At 40.4% G+C, this 22513-nt stretch overlaps 4 protein-coding genes across 11 annotated transcripts in view; all 4 read left to right on the top strand.

Annotated features, from left to right (window-relative positions):
• LOC131135831 (disintegrin and metalloproteinase domain-containing protein 23) overlaps positions 1-499 on the top strand; it is a 76509-nt gene extending 76010 nt beyond the window's left edge. Inside the window, exons 34-35 of one of the 2 annotated variants that reach the window (XR_009131658.1) lie at positions 150-260; positions 364-499. Coding sequence is in view for 1 of the 2 variants with exons in the window: in XM_058082177.1 (XP_057938160.1) it covers positions 150-181 (32 nt within the window). In the remaining variant the exon portion in view is untranslated. Of the gene's footprint in view, positions 1-149; positions 314-363 lie in introns of those variants that run through there. The other variant, XM_058082177.1, reaches the window with a different exon arrangement.
• Positions 225-2292, top strand: LOC131135837 (protein FAM237A-like). The gene is made up of 2 exons (XM_058082189.1): positions 225-730; positions 1932-2292. Exons 1-2 carry the CDS (start codon positions 364-366, stop codon positions 2033-2035), a joined length of 471 nt encoding a protein of 156 aa, XP_057938172.1. The 5' UTR covers positions 225-363; the 3' UTR covers positions 2036-2292.
• An 872-nt stretch (positions 2293-3164) lies between these two features.
• Positions 3165-11721, top strand: casp10 (caspase 10, apoptosis-related cysteine peptidase). 7 transcript variants are annotated; one of them, XM_058082180.1, is made up of 14 exons: positions 3165-3452; positions 4574-4856; positions 5257-5359; positions 6879-7014; positions 7486-7559; positions 7679-7727; positions 7824-7843; positions 7920-7997; positions 8285-8315; positions 9148-9223; positions 9558-9636; positions 9718-9841; positions 10901-11399; positions 11549-11721. In XM_058082180.1, the coding sequence occupies exons 2-14, from the start codon at positions 4582-4584 to the stop codon at positions 11712-11714; spliced, it is 1710 nt and encodes a 569-aa protein (XP_057938163.1). In that variant the 5' UTR covers positions 3165-3452; positions 4574-4581; the 3' UTR covers positions 11715-11721. The 7 variants fall into 7 exon arrangements, with proteins under 7 accessions (XP_057938163.1, XP_057938162.1, XP_057938165.1 ...); XM_058082179.1 differs by having other exon boundaries at positions 9148-9225; positions 9554-9636; XM_058082182.1 differs by lacking the exon at positions 9148-9223 and having other exon boundaries at positions 3168-3452; positions 9557-9636.
• Positions 11722-12277: 556 nt separating this feature from the next.
• prkra (protein kinase, interferon-inducible double stranded RNA dependent activator) lies at positions 12278-20746 on the top strand. The gene is made up of 7 exons (XM_058082188.1): positions 12278-12425; positions 13199-13374; positions 13712-13793; positions 14722-14888; positions 14947-15041; positions 15123-15285; positions 16371-20746. Exons 1-7 carry the CDS (start codon positions 12379-12381, stop codon positions 16526-16528), a joined length of 888 nt encoding a protein of 295 aa, XP_057938171.1. The 5' UTR covers positions 12278-12378; the 3' UTR covers positions 16529-20746.
• The last annotated feature ends 1767 nt before the right edge of the window (positions 20747-22513 follow it).

The raw sequence follows: 22513 nt of genomic DNA, 5'->3' as shown, positions 1-22513 counted from the left end.
TTTGTTATTCTTTAAAAAATTGTACAACTTCAAAATATGAATATTATTTTCAAGCAAAATATTATCAGCCTTGCAGCAGACAAATCAGACGACAAATAATTGCTTCCTGTCGAGTGATTCAAGCAACGCTTTGGTCCTTCCTCCAGCAGGTACTAATGTTGCAGCCGCATATACTACATGATCGCTCTCTTCAAAGTACTGAAAGTACTTTAGATTGTGAACAACTCGCAAGCAATAGAGCACTGTGGTTCTTTTTCACGGTAAGTTCATCATTTTTAACTCCTTTTTGCCTTTTTTTTTGGCAAAGTACACACATTGTAATATATTTTATTTGAAATATCTTCTGGTATTGGTCAATTGCAGATGCCCCCCCTGGTATTGAACAAGCCGGCAGCCGCGGTGTTCGTTCTGAGCTGTGTGTGCGTCGTGCCTCTGCAGAGCCAGAAGGCGGGCCAAGTGGACCCCCTGTCGGTCCCCCGCGCCAACCCGCACTGCTGGGACTCGTCGTCGGCTCTGCTGCTGGAGATGCGCTTCCCCCGGGTCGCCGATACGGTGGCTTCCTTCTGGGACCTCATGGTGGTCCTCAGGTCGTCGGACAACAACAAGCACACGGCCCTCTTCTGGGACCTGGCCCGGGTCTTCTGGGACAACTATGTGGACTGCATCATGTCCAGGAGCCACGGCCTTGGACGCAGACACGTGACCCACGGCCCCTCCCTCAGCACCCACAGTGAGTGTCTGCACTTCATGTCATTATAATAAAATCTAATTTAAAATATGCATGAGAATTCTATTATTATTATTATTATTGACATTTACTCCAACCTAATTTATTTTTTTGGAATTTAAAGTTTTGTGAATATAAAGAAATTGTGTGACAAAATATCCAAAAATGCCAGATTAGGAATTACAAGAAAAACATTAAATAAAAGAAAACATTTAAAATGGCCAACATGAATACAACATCACAATAATATAGAATATAATATCATAACTCTTTTTTGCATCACTTCCAGCCATAATAATTATAACAATTACAATAGTATTATTGTTATTGTTGTGTACTATAATTACTGTGTTATTGTTGTTTGTATTAATAGGATTATGTATAATAATAATGATACTAATATAATGCTGTTGTGTTTATTGTTATTATTGTTGTATGCTATTATTATTATTCATTATTAATGTTGTGTAATATTGTTATGATTAATGTGCATATTAATATGAATAAACATAATTATGAATAATCATGAATAATACAGTTACCGTAATTATTTAATAATAACAATAAAAACCTTTATTTAAAGTTTTATTATATATAATAATGTATTATTATTACAATTATTATTATTATTATGTATATTAACAGTAATGATAATATAATAATATTGCTGCGTATGTTTTAATAACAATAATAATAATAATCTGTGTTGTGTAATATTATAATTATTGTGTATTATTATTATACATGAGTATGTTTTTGTTAGCATGATCAATATCACTATAATAATTATGGTGTCATTGATGTTCAGTGTTGACAATGATGATAATGATGATTACACATTTGTGGAAATTTTTAAATATGATGGAGTGATATAGAGAACAACACATATTTTGATGAAAAAAATATTATTAATTCAGCTGATGGTGATGCGTGATGATAATATAATATTGCACTTTATGCAACCCATAGTAGTCTATCATCTGAAAATGATTATTTTAAAATGATTTTATTAAATCCTACATTTTTCAAATAGCACATATAAGGGAAAGTTAAAAAAATGGAGCAGGACAGGATTTTGGATATAATAATTTGACAGCAATAATTGCATGTTGAGTTATATTATACAATTAAGAACCTTTGCTACTGTTTGCGTATGTGTGTGTGCGTGTGTGTGTATGTGTGTGTGTGTGTCTTGCACCTCCAGAGTCCTTAAAGTTGAACGGCTCAGGAGCAAACTTGTGGCTGCGTCTTCGCTTCCGAGTGAGGAGCAAAGGTCACCTCAAAACCAGGAAGACAAAAACATCTTGAAAAACACACGCTGCTTTGTAAATAAACACAAATTCTACTACACAATACGGTGTTATGCGTTGTTTATTGACAGCTTAACAAAGACACTGTCAACAACAGTGTCACGGCCATCTTGTTTATTTATAGCAATTTGGAATCAATATGTGAAGCTAGGAGAATACACATCTGCAAGTGTAAATTATATGTGTGGAGTACCCCAAGGGTCAGTACTGGGACCAAAACCTTTCAACTTGTATGTTAATGACATCTGTAAAGTAATGAATAGCAGCACCCCCCCCCCAGCAGGCCCGCCCCCAACGCACACGCCCACCAACCCCTAGATCAGGGGTTGGCAAACTACGGCCCGGGGGCCACATCCGGCCCGCCAAGTGTTTGAATACGGCCCGCCCAATCTTTCAAAAGTATTTAATTTAAACTCAACATACAACCTGGCATCATGGCCTGAGCCAACCTTTTGATGGTTGTATCAATTTCGTTGTTTGACATGGTCTGTTGTTTACAAAGTGCTCCTGAAAAAAGAGACACAAGCACATAATAATAATAAAAATTAAAATAATAATTATTATATTATTATCATAACTATTATGATTATTATATTTATTATATTAATGCTAATTATTATATTAATTATATATAATAATATTGTTATATTTGCATATTTTACATAATAATAATATAATAATTATTATTTTAATTTTATTTTAATTATTATAATATTTTATTATTTTTAAAATATTTAAATATAAATATAAAATAATAAATAATAATAGCAGATTGCATGACAATTTTACAGATACAATAATACCAGGTGGACTGTTACGTGTAAAATATATAGTCTGCCCCCCCCCCGGAAATTTTGTTATATCAATGCGGCCCGCGAGTCAAAAAGTTTGCCCACTCCTGCCCTAGATGAAAGATAGAAAGAGAACTAAACTTGAATTTAAAGTATATTTGGTTCATTTATAGTTTTTTAGAATCTGGCAGCAGAATGGATGGGTTTCACCATTTATTGTCTAATTGGTGACACAGCCTGTACTGATTTGACGCTGCGTTCACGTGTCCCGGTATAGATGAGCATCCATGCACAAAATTCAACCTGCTTCGCATATATTATGATATGTTATGATATCATATTTGGATGGATCCACCCATTCTAAAACAAGAGAGAATTTGTACATTAGTCGATAGTTTTAACATGTTTTTACATGTTACATGTTACAAGTGGCGGGTTGCTTACCTCACGCCTGCTCGCGAGCGCCTTCAGTATTTCCTTTCGCTTTCAGCTTCCCTATCAAAAAAATATTTCGGGGAAATCCACCATGAAAGACCAAGACCCAGTCCGTCTTGTCTGGGCGGTACAGGAAGTTTTCAGGTTTTGAGGACGACGGACGTGCTATTGTGTCGGAGCTGCTAAAAGGTAAGCGTTACCGACAAACTTGTGGTTAGTTTGTCAATACTTTGATTTAAAAAAAAATAATGTCACGCGCATGTCTCGTTTCCACGAGACGTGCTGTACTGTATAGCAATGTTAGTGTTTGGCTAGTTGTGAATTCAGTGAAATCAAATTCTATCTGACTTCAACTTTAGTTTGATACCTCGTTCACTACCCCAAATATTAAGGAAGTTAATAGAAGAGCAGAAGAGCATATTTTTTATGGGAAAATAGTACCTTTTGACGCTATCGCTGACAAAAAGTGAGTCAGGACAAAAGCTGAGATCGACCTTGGCAAGGACAACCGTACTACACAATACGTCATGTGAAGACTCACAGTATCATTTTTTTTTTAGAATCAAAAAGTCCTCTGGGCCTCACGGCTTGGAGACCCGAGTTCAATTCCACCCTCGGCCACCTCTGCGTAGAGTTTGCATGTTCTCCCTGTGCATGTGTGGGTTTTCTCCGGGTACTTCCGAGTGATTCGTCCCACATTCTAAAACCATGCTAGGTTAATTAGCGTCTCCAAATTATCCATATATGAATGTGAGTGTGAATGGTTGTTTGTCTATATGTGCCCTGTGATTGGCTGGTCACCAGTCCAGGGTGTACCCCGCATCTCTCGCCCAAAGACAGCTGGGATGGGCTCCAGTACCCCCAGCGACCCTCGTGAGGACAAGCGGTAGAAAATGAATGAATGAATGGTACACCCTGGTACACCCTGGACTGGTCGCCAGCCAATCACAGGGCACATATAGACAAACAACCATTCACACTCACATTCATACCTATGGACAATTTGGAGTCGTCAATTAACCTAGCATGTTTTTGGAATGTGGGAGGAAACCGGAGTACCCGGAGAAAACCCACGCATGCACGGGGAGAACATGCAAACTCCACACAGAGATGGCCGAGGGTGGCATTGAACCCTGGTCTCCTAGCTGTGAGGTCTGCGCGCTAACCACTAGACCGCCGTGCCGCCCCGTCTAATTTACATATTATTGGCAACAAAAAATGAAATGTAATAGTAGCTAATATAGTAGGGTGGTTGATTTATTTTTTTTCACCCCCCCCCCCCCCAACTTCACTCCCGTCATGTGTTTTAGTCCAGGTCATGGATTTCCAGAAGCTGCTTCTCCAGGCAGAAAAAGGCCTAAAGGAGGAGGATGTACAAGCGTTGGCGTTTCTTTGCCGTGAACTGCTCTCGTACCACTCAGCCTCAGTGAATTCGGCCAAAGAACTTTTCACCAACCTGCAGCTCCAAGGCTACCTGTCAGCTGAGAAACCTCACCTGCTCACTGAGCTCCTCCTCCTCATTCAACAACGCAGTCTTATCCGCGACTTGAACCTCCAATCATCTCTGCCCACTAACCTCATCTCTCCTTTCAGGTGGGCTTAGTTACAGAATTTACTTAGAATTGTCATGTTATTTAGATGAGCTTGTTATGCAAGGGCAGGTAACAACAACAATATTGTAGGAAACCATCATTATTATGTGCGGCAAACTGACGCATGTTTAACAACACACACAAAGTGTTTCTCAAGCCACACCTTGTTGTGTAATCACAAGCGTCATTTTAAATAACGCTGCACTGGAAAGTTTTCAGTCGCCTTCAGCTGTGCACAAATGAAGTAAAAAAATACTTTCACTTCCCTTTTAAAGTTTATGTCGCAGAACTGAATGAAATGAATATAACAGTCAAGTACAGATGCTAGAAATGCAACAGGAGTAACTACGTGTAATTGAGAACCAGTCACCAACACTGAATTCTGTTTTCAAATGCTTCAGGAAGATGTTATACAACCTTTCAGTGGATATTGAAGCCAGGGATTTGAGAAATATGAAATTCTTGCTGTACCGAAGTCTTCCACGCATGAATCTGGACAAAATGGTGAGTGGAACTTTGTGATTTCAGCATTTCTGAGGCAGTTGTTGGTGAAAACAGCGACGAGCTGTGCTTCTGTAGATGTAGATCCTTTCAGAAACTTTTAGTTGTTTTTTTTTTTTTTTTTTTTTTTTTCAAACCTGTTTAGGTGGCTGATAAGGTTTGATGTGAACTAATGAGTAGAGAGGTTACTGAGGAACTAGTGAGTACTGGCTAGGGTTAGGTAGACTCTAGGGATGTCCCGATCCACATTTTTTGGCTTCTGATCCATTATGATTTTTTTTGTTTTGTAGTCTTGCCGATGCGATTTTTTAAAAATAGTAATATGAAAGCGGACCTATTAGCCTTTTTCCACTTTTCTGACCGATAAATGTAGTTAGAATGTTGTATTCTTGTGTTCAACCATGCCAAAGTTTCAGATAATGAGGTTTGCGCATTTGGAAGTTAGCCCTAAAAGAATTTTGGGATGGCTCAAAACGCTTGGTTTCAAAAGGTGTGGTAAAACTGCGCCTTTGTGATGTCACAGAGGTGCGGACTTCCTTATATGGGCGTGGCTGTAAGCCAGCAAAGCTCTCTGCCTTCCCCCGACCTTTGCTCCTCTGTTTACTTGCTAGCAATGGCTGAAGAAAAATGAGCATAAGAGGTCCCCTTTCGGCTTTGAATGTGGAATTTAATATGGTTATGAAAAAATATTTGAAAATAACCAAAGTATTGCTGAATATACTTTTACACATTGACATATATTTTTGGTGAATTGAACCTGCGGCATAAATCTGCATTAAAAACAGGGGGGTAATATGCAAACTCCACACAGAGATGCCCAAACGGAGATTTGAACCCTCAATCTCCTGACTTCTACTTCTACTGTATTTTTATTAGCGACTTGGCTTATACTGACCAACCAGGTTAGACATTAGAATCATATTTTTTGCCATTTGTTTATAAGCAGGGGTTTTCAATGTCTTAAAGGGGACCTATTATGCCCGTTTTTCTGCCCTTTGTATTGAGTTGTGGACTCCGAAAGAGCAGCTACACACAATAACCTTGTAGACCGTCCAGAATCTACACCTATTCCAGCTGTATTTCCTTGGATTTGTGCTTCACGCCAAAACGGTCTGTTTTAATTTAATCCGGGCACGCCCACTCCGCTGTGATTGGTCACAGTCCCAAACTACTTCCTGACTACTGCGAACAACACTTTCTAATTTAGTGGGTATAGGAGTTGATAATAAATGATTAAAGTCTTTGGAAAGCTAACTGAGCTTTAGGCTAATTGAATTGAATTAGGCACTTGAGCGGCAGTAACACATGAGCTACTGGCTGGAGGCCCCTGAACTCACCACGCCTGCCCGATGGGGAACACTCAGAAATGTGAAAGGGCATAATAGGTCCCCTTTAACATTTCATAAGAAAATATGAACCTATCATCCATTCGCCTTTGCAGCCCCTTTTTGGTTAGCAAATGCAACTACTGTTAATAAGTCGATGCCTTACCAATGACCCACTGTCACATTTGGTTCTGCAGTCAACACTGGAGGTCTTCTTGGAATTGGAGAAGATGGACAAACTGAGCGCAAACAACCTGACGGAACTGGAAAACCTCATTAAGACTGTCTGCCCAATGTTGAAAGAAACAATCAAAAAGTATCAAGAATCTCAAGGTAAGAAAAATAAATGGCAAGTAAGCATCTTCATTTTGGGGTCGCCCCTGGCCAACTTGAGGCCTCCCATGTGAAAAGATAAGATAAGATATGCCTTTATTCGTCCCTCAGTGGGGAAATTTGCATTGCACAGCAGCAAGAGTACAGAATCAGTTAAGTAGTACAAAAATACACAATATAGAAAAATAAACCATATAAACAACCCAAGTATTAACAAAATCAACAGTTTTACCCATAATTATATACAAATACAGTATGCAGATAATATGAAACGAGTTAATATGAAGCATTATAGAAATACTTAACATAGAACTTAATATATTGCATTTAGAGCCTTAATATTGCACGTGGCGGTGGATCAGATATTGCACAGTGAATGGAGTCTGAAGTAACTATACTGAATATAAAAAACAAAAGTATTGCGCAGTATACAAATATACAGTACACAGTATATTTGTCTTTGAATTCCAGTGAATTACCTCTGCTCTGTACCTGAGGTGGCGGGTCCACCACTAGACCGGCCATGGCCTGTTGAACAAAACCAGGTAGGCCATTATTATTAGTTTTAGTATTATTTCCATGACGTTATGGCGGCATTCCTGCAGCATCACTCGGTCTAAACTTTTGCACCAAATGCTATGCTGTGCATGATGTGTTTGAACAGGGCTGTCAGTCTTTGGATTCTTGCACTACTGCCTCGTGTGAGTTGACAGGTAAGGATTCCAAAATTCACTTGGGATATCTTGAAGTGTTCAATACTTGAACTAACATTTGAAGACTTTATAAAAATACATTTTGCTTTTCAAAAGGACCACCGCTGTCGGCTGAGGTGAGAGAGTGTCACGGTTGTCATGACGATTGCATCACGGCGTGACGTCTTTTTTTTTTCACGGTTGGTCATGCAGGTGTTGCGGTTCGACCCCAGGATGCCGAGCTGGAGCGAACATTGCAGGAAAAAGCTTAGCTTTATTTTCAGATCAAAGGCGAGTGCAGCACTGGCACACGACACGTAGGTAACAATAAACAATGAACCAACAAAAAACAGACGCACCCGGCTGAACTAAATAAGACAATCAAATTAGAAACAGGTGTGCGTAGAAAAGGAAAGTAAAAGTGACGGGACACAGAACAGACCAACACAGGAAATACTACAAAATAAGAGCATGAAAACCGGAACTAAGGCAAACAACGTAAAACACAAAAACTGTCACACAGGAGGCGATGCAGATTGTGACATTTTTTTCTTCTTCAATTCCTTTGTGTCTCACAGTCGTCCGTGAACTCCAACAACACTTCAATAGGTGAGTGTCACGTAGGAGTCACGTCATGACATCGCAGCTGAGCAGATGATTTCTTGCTTTTGAATGTGTTCCTAGACCAGGGGTGGGCAAACTTTTTGACTCGCGGGCCGCATTAATTTAACAAAATTGACGGGGGGGATTATGTAGTATTTTACACGTAACAGTCCATTTTTACACCTATATTTTACATGTAAAAGTGTCATGCAATCTGCTATATGTGCACTTTGAAATCATTTATTTGATGTAAAGTGTGTTTCTCAATGTATTATTATTATTATTGTTATTTTTATTAGAATTATTATTATTATTATTAGTTATAGTAATGTTATTATATTATTATTTTGTTATAATAATAATATTACTACCATTATTATATTAATATTATTAACAACAATATTAATACAATAGTAGTATTATTATCATTATTTGTATTACTATTATTGTGCTTGTGCTCCTTTTTCCAGGAGTATTTTGTAATATTACTACCATTATTATATTAATATTATTAACAACAATATTAATATAATAGTAGTATTATTATCATTATTGACAACATTATTATTATTGTTATTGTTATTTTTATTATTATTATTATTATTATTATTATTATGTGCTTGTGTCCCTTCTTACAGGAGCATTTTGTAACAGACCACATCAAATAATGAAATTGATAAAGCAGCTACCTCAACCATCAAAAAATTGGCCCAAGCCACGATGCCAGGTTTTATGTTGAGTTCAAATGAAATATTTGGAAAAAACAGGCGGGCCATATTGAAACACTTGGCGGGCCGGATGTGGCCCCCGGGCCGTAGTTTGCCCACCCCTGTCCTAGACCATGCAGGTGAGGAACGCGGTGAAGGCAACTATGAGGACCTGCCATGTAGACTGAGAGCACTGACGACTCAAGGAAGTAGCTGCTGCCACTCCAAATGTCATTATACGTGTCTTTTTTTTGTTCAATTGCTCTGCAGAAAATACAGTGGAACTTGTAAAAGCTTAGACCATGGGTCTCAAACGTAACGTAGCTGGGGGCTGCATGCTGGGACCCTTGTTTTGTCACGCCAGAGCAGGGAGCAGCATACATGTGCCTATATTTATACTACTCTGTAAAGGGCGGATCAAGGTTATGTCCTTTCGTCCAAAACTAATGTAGAATTTTTTGGGTGTTGCACTTTTGAGGTTCCACTGTTGCAGAGTGTTAGATGTTCCTATCAACCTTGCGATGATCTTCCCCACAGCAGGTAGTGAAGTTCAGCCCACAAGCGGCGAGACCACCTCTGTAAAGACTGACCCGCAAGCTTCACTAAACACAAGTGACGAGGTGTGTGGTTGTTGCGTCTAACATACATTTTGACTGATTATTTTATTATTGAATAGTTTTATTAACTGTTTGTTTCTGTAGGGTGATATCGAAACATATTCCATGGATGCAGAAAAGCGTGGATTCTGCCTCATCATCAACAACTACGACTTCACCAATGGCCCAAAGTTCCTCAAGCAGCGGGAGGGGACCAATATTGATGAATGTAGGTTGGTGGTTGAGTGAAGAATTAACTTATACAGTCATCACTTCAAATCCGCAGTATCCCTAATTCATAAATCATACTGTTTCATTGCTGACTATAGCTGCTTACCTGTTAAAAATATGCTTATTTTAGCATTTTTTTAATTAGCTACAATCGCACATATTTACAGGTGAAAAGTTGAATATGTCAATTCCAACCTCGGCCATCTCTGTGTGGAGTTTGCATGTTCTCCCGGTGCATGCGTGGGTTTTGTCTGGATATTCCGGTTTCCTCCCACATTCCAAAAACATGCTAGGTTAATTGGCGACTCCAAATTATCCAATTGTCCATCCTTGGGTCCCTTCGACCCGGCCGGCTAGGTGTTCCTCTCTTTGATGTGGGGGTCCGCCGTCTGTCGGAGTCGGGGGGCCCGATGCTGGTCCCGGCCTGCAGCTCCTCCCAGTGTGGACGGCCCCAAAGGTGGCGTTTTCCTTGATCCTCAGTGCGATGCCATGTCTCCCTACTGTGTGTGATTGTGGGTGGATGTGTGTGTGTGTGTGTGTGTCTAGTATGGAGGGTGGGAGGGAGGGGTTTTCTTAGTAATTGCTTTTCCTTTTAGTTGTGGTAATTGTTCTTAATTCTGTAAAAATGCTCTACAAATAAAGTTGATTTGAGACCAGGGTTCAATTCCACCCTGGAGTTTACATGTTCTCCCCGTGCATGCGTGGGTTTTCTCCGGGTACTCCGGTTTCCTCCCACATTCCAAAAACATGCTAGGTTAATTGGCGACTCCAAATTGTCCATAGGTATGAATGTGAGTGTGAATGGTTGTTTGTCTATATGTGCCCTGTGATTGGCTGGCCGTCAGTCCAGGCTGTACCCCGCCCCTCTACTGAAGACAGCTGGGATAGGCTCCAGCCCCCCCCCCCCCCCCCCCCCCGCGACCCTCGTAAGGATAAGCGATAGAAAATGAATGAATGAATGAATGAATGAAGTTTAATATGTGTTGTCCTTTTCTAAATAAATTGTATGTAAATGTGAAGTCATGTGACAGGATTGTCATTCTGTGTCTCCCTCCAGCTTGTTTAGAGAAGGTGTTCCAGTGGCTGGGCTTTGAGGTTCTGATAGAGCATGACTGCAGCGCGGACAGGATGCTATCTCTCATTCAGGGCCTGAGCAAAATGGACCACAGTAAGATGGACTGCCTGGTGTGCTGCGTCCTCAGCCACGGCCTGGATAGAGCCGTGTACGGCGTGGATGGAAGCACCGTCACACTTGATGAGCTGAAGAAGCCCTTGAACGCGTCTCGGTGCAGTGCCTTAGCAGGAAAGCCCAAACTGTTTTTCATCCAGGCATGCCAGGGCACCGAGGAACAGACCCCCGTTTGTGTGCAGAATGACGGCCCTATAAACGGGGGCCTAATGCGTGGTGCTAGAAAGATGAAACAATCCATCCCGTCTGATGCAGACTTCCTGCTGGCATTGGCCTCTGTGCCGCTCTCTGTTTCTTTTAGAGATAAGGAACGCGGCACTTGGTTTATTCAGTCTTTGTGCCAAAACCTGATCAAGATGGTGCCCAGGTACGTTACGCATGAGAACACTGACCACACATGTCATTGCTTAGACTAGGATCCAATAAGATAAATGTGACCGCTGTATATATATATATATCTACATATGTTCTTAGTTCAATTCACTATCTGAACAATGTTTTGGTTTCGGGTTACAGAAAATGTGACCTTGTGTCTATCCTGACCAAAGTGAATGCCGACGTCAGCCAGAAGACGGACCATACAGGCACCAAGAAGCAGATGCCTCAACCAGCCTTCTCGCTCAGAAAGAAAGTCATCTTTCCAGTTCCCCAGCATGATCCCCCTAAGCTGCCAAATGTTTGACCTATACCTCCATGTATGAAAAAAAACACCTCAGGGACGTTTACTACCGATTACATTCACCACCTCGTCCAAATGTGTTTGTTATATTGTCATGCTGAATGCTGTTAACAGTGTTTTTTCTGATTGTTACCCATGATATTCCATAACTGAAAACTTGTTTTAATAATATTCATTGTCATGAGATTTGTTGTAATGAGCTCGAACACTGTATTTCATTATCATTGATGTATTTTAACAATGAGGTTTAACATAACTGTAAACCTTTATACTTTTTACCCATTGTTTCACTTTCAGTTTGATATACGCAAAGTAGCATTATTTTTATTTTAATAATCTGTTTTTGAACGTTTTAATTTAATCATGAGACCAATATAGATTAAATGTTCTGTAATATCGTAAATTAGCGATAGCCAACAGCAGGGGGCGCCAAACAATGTGACGCCGATATGTGAAAACACGTGACCCGTGTTGACCCGGATGTTGATATCACTACTGCAAGTGCTTTTCCGGTCGGAACTCAACGTATTGGGTTTTTTTTTTTTTATAGTATTTTCCTCATGTTTTCTTCATATTTGCAATAACTCTGCTGCGTTGCCGGATTGATATACCTTCTTAGATATTCTCCATTATTCATGGAATAACTTCAACCGAAGAAGGCGCAAACATGTCTCAGGAAATGTACCAGTCAGGCGTCACCTCTGGCGAGTCCAGGTTTGACGTTTTCTATGCCAAAAAAATAAAGATGATATGTTTTATGTTAAAGTCAAACACTGATGTGCTCAAATGTACCCAAGCGAAGCATTTAAGTTACGCACTTGAGTAAAAACAAATTAGCATTAGCTTGTTCTGGCGATCTTCTTCTTTCGCTTTGGGCTTTTCCCTTCAGGGGTCGCCACAGCACATGAATCTCCTCCATCAAAGCCTGTCTTCTGCATCTATCTCATCTATCTCTTTTTTTTCTCATTTTAATTTTAGCTGAAACTCTTCTATCACACTAACACTTTTCTCCACTCGTTCCATACTCACCTCCTTTTCACAATCTCCATTGGTAAAATGCTAAGCTAAAATAGCTAACCTAGCTTGACGATTAGCCAACACACATTGTGATGACGTCACCGCTGAGTAATTACTCCAGGTTTTGACGGGCAGTAATTCATTCTTTTTCTATGCCGCTTATCCTCACGAGGGTCGCGGGGGTGCTGGAGCCTATCCCAGTTGTCTTCGGGCGAGAGGCGGGGTACACACTGGACTGGTGGCCAGCCAATCACAGGGCACATATAAACAAACAACCATTCACATTCATACCAATGGACAATTTGGAGTCGTCAATTAACCTAGCATGTTTTTGGAATGTGGGAGGAAACCGGAGTACCCGGAATAAACCCATGCACAGGGAGAACATGCAAACTCCACACAGAGATGGCCGAGGGTGGAATTGAACTCGGGTCTCCTAGCTGACATTGCAACTTTGTGACTCCACACAGCCCCATAAAAGATGAGGTTCCTGGGACCAATGCCGGCAAGACGCCTATCCAGATCCTGCACGAGTATGGGGCCAGAAGTGGCAAAATTCCCGCCTACTTGATGGAGAAAGCCGAAGGGGAAGCCCACCAGCCCAGCTTCGTCTTCAGTGTGACGGTGGGAGATGTTTGCTGCCAAGGTGAGCCAAACAGGTGTTAGTCCCTAGTTTAAGTGAAAAAAGCACATGATGGACAGAGTTACGAGTGCACCTGAACCCCTCACAGTGCAGTCAGAGCAGAAAGCAATGAGATCATTATTAGATTATTTTTTGCATTAAGAGTGTTTAATCTTTTTAATTTATATTGGTGTTCCAATTCCTGCAGGGTGGAAACCTGTCATATGTGCATGTCAGGATAAGAGAGTTTGTTTTCCCCCCCAAATGAGGCTTATTTGTGTACTTTGGGTGCTGCTTTATCATGTTTATGAAACATATTGAAGATGGTGTATGGTGTTACTCATGTGTGTTGTTATTCCAGGGGAAGGCCCGAGTAAGAAGGCGGCCAAACACATGGCGGCAGAGGCTGCACTGAACATATTGCAAGCTGACGTGGCGGCTACGTAAGCAGCTCTGAAATTACGATTTACGATTTACCCTTATTACTTTAAACATACTCATAAAACATAACAATATGAACAAAACATAAGTACAAACCAGGCTGCACAGCGGTCGAGTGGTTAGCGTGCTGACCTCACAGCTAGGAGACCAGGGTTCAATTCCACCCTGGAGTTTACATGTTCTCCCCGTGCATGCGTGGGTTTTCTCCAGGTACTCCGGTTTCCTCCCACATTCCAAAAACATGCTAGGTTAATCGGCGACTCCAAATTGTCCATAGGTTTGAATGTGAGTGTGAATGGTTGTTTGTCTATATGTGCCCTGTGATTGGCTGGCCACCAGTCCAGGGTGTACCTCGCCTCTCGCCCGAAGACAGCTTGGATAGGCTCCAGCACCCCATTGCGACCCTTATGAGGATAAGCGGTAGAAAATGAATGAATGAATGAAAGTACAAACCAGGCTGCACAGCGGTCGAGTGGTTAGCATGCAGACCTCACAGCTAGGAGACCAGGGTTCAATTCCACCCTCGGCCATCTCTGTGTGGAGTTTGCATGTTCTCCCTGTGCATGCGTGGGTTTTCTCCGGGTGATCGGCGACTCCAAATTGTCCATAGGTATGAATGTGAGTGTGAATGGTTGTTTGTCTATATATGCCCTGTGATTGGCTGGCCACCAGTCCAGGGTGTACCCCGCCTCTCGCCCAAAGACAGCTGGGATAGGCTCCAGCACCCCTTGCGACCTTCGTGAGGATAAGCGGTAGAAAATGAATGAATGAATGAAGTACAAACCATGCAACCTTGCCCCGTAGTAGTAGTAGTAGTAGTAGTAGTAGTAGTAGTAGTAGTAGTAGTAGTAGTAGTAGTAGTAGTAGTAGTACTTAACAAATGTGTGATTTCTGTTCTTTGCTTTACTGAGGTTGATGTTGATCTTACAGGAACGGGGATGCAGTTGAAACTAATCCCAACTCGGTGGGGACGCTGCAGGAACTGGCCTTACAGCGAGGCTGGCGTCTCCCCGAGTACACGGTCCTAATGGAGGCCGGTCCACTACACAGCCGACAATTCACTATGACCTGCAGGCTGGAGTCTCTGTCAGAAACAGGTAGACATTTGCACCATTTGCACCTTTACATCCTTATCAATCGTTCATGACCGTCCAGCAATAGGAAGTTCCAAAAAAGCAGCAAAGAAGGCAGCAGCAGAGAAGATGGTGGAGAAGCTTCAGGCTCTGTCAGGCTCCTCGGAAATCACCTGGGTGCGCCACGTCACTCACGCTACATCAAGATCAGATCCTACGCCGCAACTTTGACGTGACGACTTATGTTTTATTTGATAGACTCCCAAACCGAGGGTGCAGTTTGAAGACCTCAGGAACTCCACGGCAGAGATCATCTCCTCACTGAGGAGGAACCCGCTCAGCATCCCCAACACTGACTACATCCAGCTGATGTCGGAGCTGTCCAAGGAGCAAAGCTTTGCTGTGGCCTACTTGGATATCGGTGAGTAAACACAGAAACAATGTAGTAGTAGTAGTACTAGTAGTAGTAGTAGTAGTACTTGACAAATGTGTGATTTGACGGCCATACTTGTTTCACCTGGTACAATTTCTATTTTTAATGTGGGCTCCCAACAAGACAAAAAAATTCTCCTTCCAAAAACTGCTATACAAACATCCATTCATTCATTTTCTATGCCGCTTATGCTGGAGCCTATCCCAGCTGGCTTCAAGTGAGAGGCGGGGTACACCCTGGACTGGTTGCCAGCCAATCACAGGGCACATATAGACAAACAATTCAAAACACAAAATAAAAGTAAATATTATTATTTCAACCCGGGCTGCATGGTGGTCGAGTGGTTAGCGCGCAGACCTCACAGCTAGGAGACCGGGGTTCAATTCCAATGATCTTTATTGTACGCTGGAGATGCAGTATATCAAGGAGGAGCTTTTTGTTTGTGTGCTACTTCCTGGTGAAGGTGTTTACCAACGGGAGGTCATCAAACCAAGCGCCTCTCTCACTCACGGTGCGACAATTAACACATGTGGAACACACGAAATATTTTCCTTGTTAGAGCATAGAAAACCTGTTTATGACTTTCTAAATACGATTTTTTTAACATTATTGGAACGGTGGTCGAGTGGTTACCTCACAGCTAGGAGACCGGGGTTCAATTCCACCCTCGGCCATCTCTGTGTGGAGTTTGCATGTTCTCCCCGTGCATGCGTGGGTTTTCTCCGGGTACTCCGGTTTCCTCCCACATTCCAAAAACATGCTAGGTTAATTAGCAACTCCAAATTGTCCATAGGTATGAATGTGAGTGTGAATGGTTGTTTGTCTATATGTGCCCTGTGATTGGCTGGCCACCAGTCTTGGGTGTACCCAAGACAGCTGGGATAGGCTCCAGCACCCCCTGCGACCCTCGTGAGGAAAAAGCGGTAGAAAATGAATGAATTATTTCAACTCTTTAAATGTAAAAAAAAAAACAACATTTTTGCAGAAACGGGATATTTGACTTAACCTGCTCGTTTCCATGGTAACCAAGCCGCTCGACAACTTCTTACGCCCTGCGTGGTTGTGCTTTGTAGATGAGCTGACGGCCAACGGTCAGTACCAGTGCCTGGCCGAGCTGTCCACGTCCCCCGTCACCGTGTGTCACGGTACAGGGATATCGCACAGCAACGCGCACAACGCCGCCGCACACAGCGCCCTCCAGTACATCAAGATCATCGCCTCCAACAAGTAAAAGCAAACCCCCGTTTTTAGCATCGGATCAGGGTGCCGCTGTACTAAGTGAGTCGTTCGGTCTTCATATTGTGGACTTTGTGCTGCGTTCCTGTGGATGTACGCGTCGAGTTTTAACTCATTCATTTTATGTAAATATGTGGATTTGACACTTTTTTTGTAGTTTTCGGCATATAAATTATAATACAGGCCGGTTCGGGACATGTGGAGTCACAGTATAGTTGTTATATTACCGTATTTTCCGGACTATAAGTCGCATTTTTTTCTCCATAGGTTGGCTATTCCTGTGACTTATACTCAAGAGCGACTTATAAATGAAAAAACTGTTTATATTACATAAACACTGAACACCTTTTCTGTTCATGTTTATTTTTTGCGTAGCTAAATAACTATTGTGTTAACATATCTTACACCTATTCAGCCTGTTCTCTATTCTTTTATTAATGTTAGAACTTGCCTTGGTCGAGTAGTTTTTAAAATAAATTACCCGCAAAAAATACAACTTGTACTCCAGTGCGACTTGTGTATGTTTTTTTTCGACCTAATTATGCTTTTTTTTTTTTTGTGGGACTTATACTCCGGAGCGACTTATAGTCCAGAAAATACGGTATTCTCGCTCTAGACTTCATGGGTATTAATCAAGCTGCTATTTTCTTCTTAATAGCTGCGTAAACAATTATTTCTTCTGTTGTTTTGCTAATTTAGCGTGTGTAGCTGCAGTATTCCGTGATACTTTAATAAGTGTACTTTATTTGGAGGCGAGTAATAGTAACGTTGTGGCAGAGAAGAGAGGAAACCTCAAATAATTCTGGCCACCTGAGCAGGAGAAGGAGGGGGAAGTGATTTAATTAGGGAACACCTGTGAGCATGAAGAGAACAAAAGGGCAGAGTAAAAGGAGATTCAGTGTGTGAAGTGAGAGTGGAAAAGAAAGGAGACGATCAGAACTAAGAGCAGATTATTTTTAAGTCATTCAAGACACTAATCGAAAAAGGAATGAACTCAAGTAAATGTGGAAACTGAAGGAGAAACTGAGACAAGACAAATTATCAGCGGTAAAGAAGAAAGTTTCTTGAAGCAGGTTGGATCTGAGGCTCCGTTGGACCTGCTGTCCGTGGCTGTTTTGTCCCTTCGTCTTTTGTCGGCAAAAGCTAAGTCTGGTCTCCTTCCTTTGACTCTCCTGGCTTCCTCCATTTTCCTTTCTCCTCACATTCCCCTTACCTTCTGGTTTCCTCAGCTCCTGGAACATTACAGCTCCCAACCCATACACCTACACTAATCATTGCCCCTTCTTTCATATCGAACTGGACTGAACTGATTGTGAAAGGACTTGTGAACTATTTAACCCCCTGCAAACACTACACACACACATACACATACACACACACACTCCCACGCCTCACGGAGAGAACAGACTATCTGGGTTCCTAATTTATCGAATTTAATTAATGGACATTTAATTTATTTTTTGTGAATCCGCTTTTGAGTTTGCAGTAGATTATTTTGTGAATATGAATTTTTTTCATTATGAGAATTTGAGGGATTTTTTTTGTGATTACTTTGAATACAAATGATGATTTGAATAATTTGAATGTTCTTTTTCTGGATTTGAATATAAATTATATTGACTTTGAGTATCTTATGTATTTTTTTTTATTCACTTCTGTAGCACAGGTTAGGCTAGCCGGATGAATAAATCCAAAGGTTATCTTGTTAATTGACAGGTCAGTTTATCTTTTCCCTGTCTGGCGCCCAACCATTGTTCCTATTTTTAATCGTTTTGATACCTTTGGTAAAAGCCTACGCTACAACGTCGAGGAGTGTCTCAGCACTGTGGAGGGAAATATTTTATGTCTGGGCACTGCGTTACATTGATGATGCGTTACATGTTCATACATATTGCATAATATTATATATCATGATATATCATAATATTACATATTATACATATATACGTATTGCCCGAGTCAATTCCACTAAGGATCCATACGGCTCACAGAGGGAAATTGAATGAAATTGAACTGAAAACTGACAAAATTGTTGTGACCAGTCCTATTATGGGGTGAAAGTCTTTATTCTAAAAAGCTGTGAAATGAGTCTGGAGGTCTCAAGGACAGTTTACAATTGAATTCAAGCAGTCGATACAATCGATTGCAATGCCAGCACTGGAGAGACTGATTAAGTAGCCAACAAAGCTTCTTCCATCTTGCACTCCAGTCCTTCCCTTACTTGTCAACAAGACCCCAAGATATGAACTCCTCCACCTGGGGCCTAAACCTCACTCCCTACCCGGTCTCACCCAAAAACCTTCACACTCGGCTGTGAAACCGCTCCAGAAAACGCTGAAGGTCAGAGCTTGATGATGCCATCAGGACCACATCATACGTTTCGAAGGACCCCCAAACCGGACACCCTCAATACCTAGAAATACGTGGATATGCTGCTACCTGTTTGCTACCTTGCCAGATTGTTGCCAATTTAAGGACTTTGTTGTAATTTTTTGTGAGTCATCAAACCTCTCTAGAGACCGTTTCACATAAGCAACTCACAACTAGCTTAGTAACGAAACTGACATGAAAGCATGTATCGCTCTACTCAACGAGCAGCGGGTCCTGCTGTGGACTCATTCCACCTAACAGTACTCACAAGCAGCTCCAATAAAAAAACAACAACAAAAAAAACATATACGTTTTATTTTTTCTTTACTTATGTCTTTATTCCTATAATATTACTTTGTCACACGCTAATTTTCCAAAAATTACTGGGGGAAAAAAAAACATAAAATACAGACAAAATGACATTATTTTTGCTCATAATATTGTAAATTTAATCCCGTGTTTCCTCATTAGAATATGACTTTTCCTAACATTTTTTCACAGCTTTCTTGAGGGTTTTCATCTTCTAAAGTTTCATCCCGTAATGACCTTATTCACATAATATTTTATTATAATGTTTATATAATATTTTAATATTTCTTAACTTTTTTCGCAACCTAATTTTCCTCAAATTACAATTTTACTTTGTTTTGTTTCTTCCATGAAGTTATTCTTGTAAAATTACCACTTTGACTTTATTCTTGTAAAATGACTAAATGACCAATAAAAAACAGCAACAACATAGGAGTGGCCCCCGGGCTGCACCTTGGACACCCCTGAGTTAAAGCTTCCAACAAGCATCCAGTGCAGAAGGAACTCTTTTCTGTGGATCAGGTCTAGTTTGGTTGCTGAGGACTTGACTGACATCCTTTGAGATGATCTAGTATGAATGTGGTTGTCATCTGGCTTTGCTGCGGGAACCACCATCAACCCAGAAGATCCTAAAACAAAAAGCTGCATATATCTGTCAGCGTGACCATTGTATGCCACTGGTGTCCTCTAGTTAAAGTTATTTTAAAAATATTCAATTTTCCTCACCAGAAGCTTCAGAACATACAAAAATATCACATTGGGCAAATAAAGCACTCAGTCATGGTCCTGTTTTATTAATACGAGCACTATGTAGCAGCAGTGTACAGTGTTCATGGAAAAGATATGTACTTGGTTTCAATTGCACTTTTTAAAAGGTACCAACAGGAGCCAACACGGTCCACGACAAAGTCCAAATGAGAAGATGGAACCTTTCTGTAAGGCATCTGCAACAATCATTGACAGTCTACACATGCATGTGGAACTTTTTATGTTTTTCTTCTTTTTTTTATTTATTCACTTCTGCTGCTGCATGGTGATATTTACAGTGATAACCAAGCCGTCTATTGATTGGTTGGACTGGTAGCACAGGTAAAATGTTATCCTTCAGCTTTATTATCATCCCTATGCAGGTGTTCAGTGTGTATATAATGAATGGCAGAACCTCTTACCTCTTTTAGTAGTGTGTTATTAAATGCATTAAGGCACAGCAAGTGAAACTGTTGGTTGTGTGCAGAAAAAAGGTAGAAATATGACAGCAAAGCAGATAAACCGTGTACACTGGATGCATATTTATGGCATGTGTGGGACAAAATACACTGACAAACTTCCGTCGCTGTCAGTTTACATCAGTTGCTACTTTATGTTATTTATTCAGCGTTAAAGCGTCACAATCCCACTCTTGTAGCTTGGAAGCTGCATTTTCATACACTGACCAGCAGGTGGTGCTGCTGCCACCCCACCAGGATTGAGAAGCTGCCTGAATGCAAAACTACATGGACTGAAGTAGTCTTATAAGTAGGGGTGGCCAAACCTTTGACCCCGGGGGCCACAGTGAAAAATGAAAGGATGCAAATTTCAAATTACAAATATTTGTGAAAATTTTTCTTCATATTAAAAATTGATTCTCTTTTTTTGCTCAATATTTTCATTTTATTCTAGTAAAGTTAGATCTTTTCCACATGTAGTATTATGTTTTTATTCCTATAATATTACTTTGTCACAACCTAATTTTCCAAAAATGACTGGAAAAAAATCTCATAAAATACAGACAAAATGACATTATTTTTACTCATAATATTGTAAATTTAATCCCGCGTTTCCTCATTAGAATATGACTTTTCCTAACATTTTTTCACAGCTTTCTTGAGGGTTTTCATCTTATAAAGTTTCATCAAGTAATGACCTTATTCACATCATATTTTATAATAATGTTTATATAATATTTTAATATTTCTTAACATGGCAACTTTTTTCGCAACCTAATTTTCCAAAAAATACTAGAAAAAAAACCCTCATAAAATACAGACAAAATGACATTATTTTTACTCATAATATTGTGAATTTAATCCCATGTTTCCTCATTAGAATATGACTTTTCCTAACATTTTTTCACAGCTTTCTTGAGGGTTTTCATCTTATAAAGTTTCATCAAGTAATGACCTTATTCACATAATATTTTATTATAATGTTTATATAATATTTTAATATTTCTTAACATGGCAACTTTTTTCACAACCTAATTTTCCCCAAATTACAATTTTACTTTGTTTTGTTTCTTCCATGAAGTTATTCTTGTAAAATTACCACTTTGACTTTATTCTTGTAAAATGACTAAATGACCAATAAAAAAACAGCAACAACATAGGAGTGGCCCCCGGGCTGCACCTTGGACACCCCTGAGTTAAAGCTTCCAACAAGCATCCAGTGCGGAAGGAACTCTTTTCTGTGGACCAGGTCTAGTTTGGTGCTGAGGACTTGACTGACATCCTTTGAGATGATCTAGTATGAATGTGGTTGTCATCTGGCTTGGCTGCGGGACCCACCATCAACCCTTCAATGACAAACGGCAACCCAAATAACACGACGTGTCAGCACAATTCTTCATGATAGCAGGCCAATAGCAAAGGTGTGTGCAACCTGATCTCATAAACCTGACATTTATTTTAGACCTACCAGTTGAGAATCACTTATCTAGAAGATAGATCTTCTCAGAGAACGTCTCCCGGGTCAACATCAACATGAGGTTCTTCATGTTTGTTCACATTTTTTTATTGATAAAATAGACAATATTTGTGTCTATGGAGTGTTCTGTCCTACAGTATACAGTGGATCTCCGCTTTTCGCAGCACAATTATTCCTCGCCACTTTGTGCTTCGAATTTTGCGGCTTCGCTCTCGGCTTTTCAAAAATATATTAACTATATTGTGGTGTTATTAGTCGAAAATATGCATACTAAGTAAAGCATTTTCAAGTAAAAAAAAAAATAAAAATATAAGGCATTCAGAAGACGCATTCAAAGATATGTAGTATTCTACACTGGTCACTAGGTGTCAGTAATGTTACTAATGTAATGTAACATTCAAGCACAAGACTTGATCGCTGGAATAATTATTAATATTCTCACAACAGGCACAATAATCCCAAACAGGGGTTACTCCTTGCGGTCGTAACAAGTCAACGTCACTTCCTGTCCGCACCACCGGAACAAATTTACATCAACACACGTCTTAGCTATGTCTTATTTTCTGTTATGTCTACTGTATTGGCTAATTGGCTAATAAGAATGTAAAGGTGACTATTT

This window comes from Doryrhamphus excisus, chromosome 9, assembly GCF_030265055.1.
Source record: "Doryrhamphus excisus isolate RoL2022-K1 chromosome 9, RoL_Dexc_1.0, whole genome shotgun sequence".
Lineage (NCBI taxonomy): Eukaryota > Metazoa > Chordata > Actinopteri > Syngnathiformes > Syngnathidae > Doryrhamphus > Doryrhamphus excisus.
The sequence above is the reverse complement of the archived record's forward strand: the minus strand, read 5'-3'. Positions and strand labels throughout refer to the sequence as shown.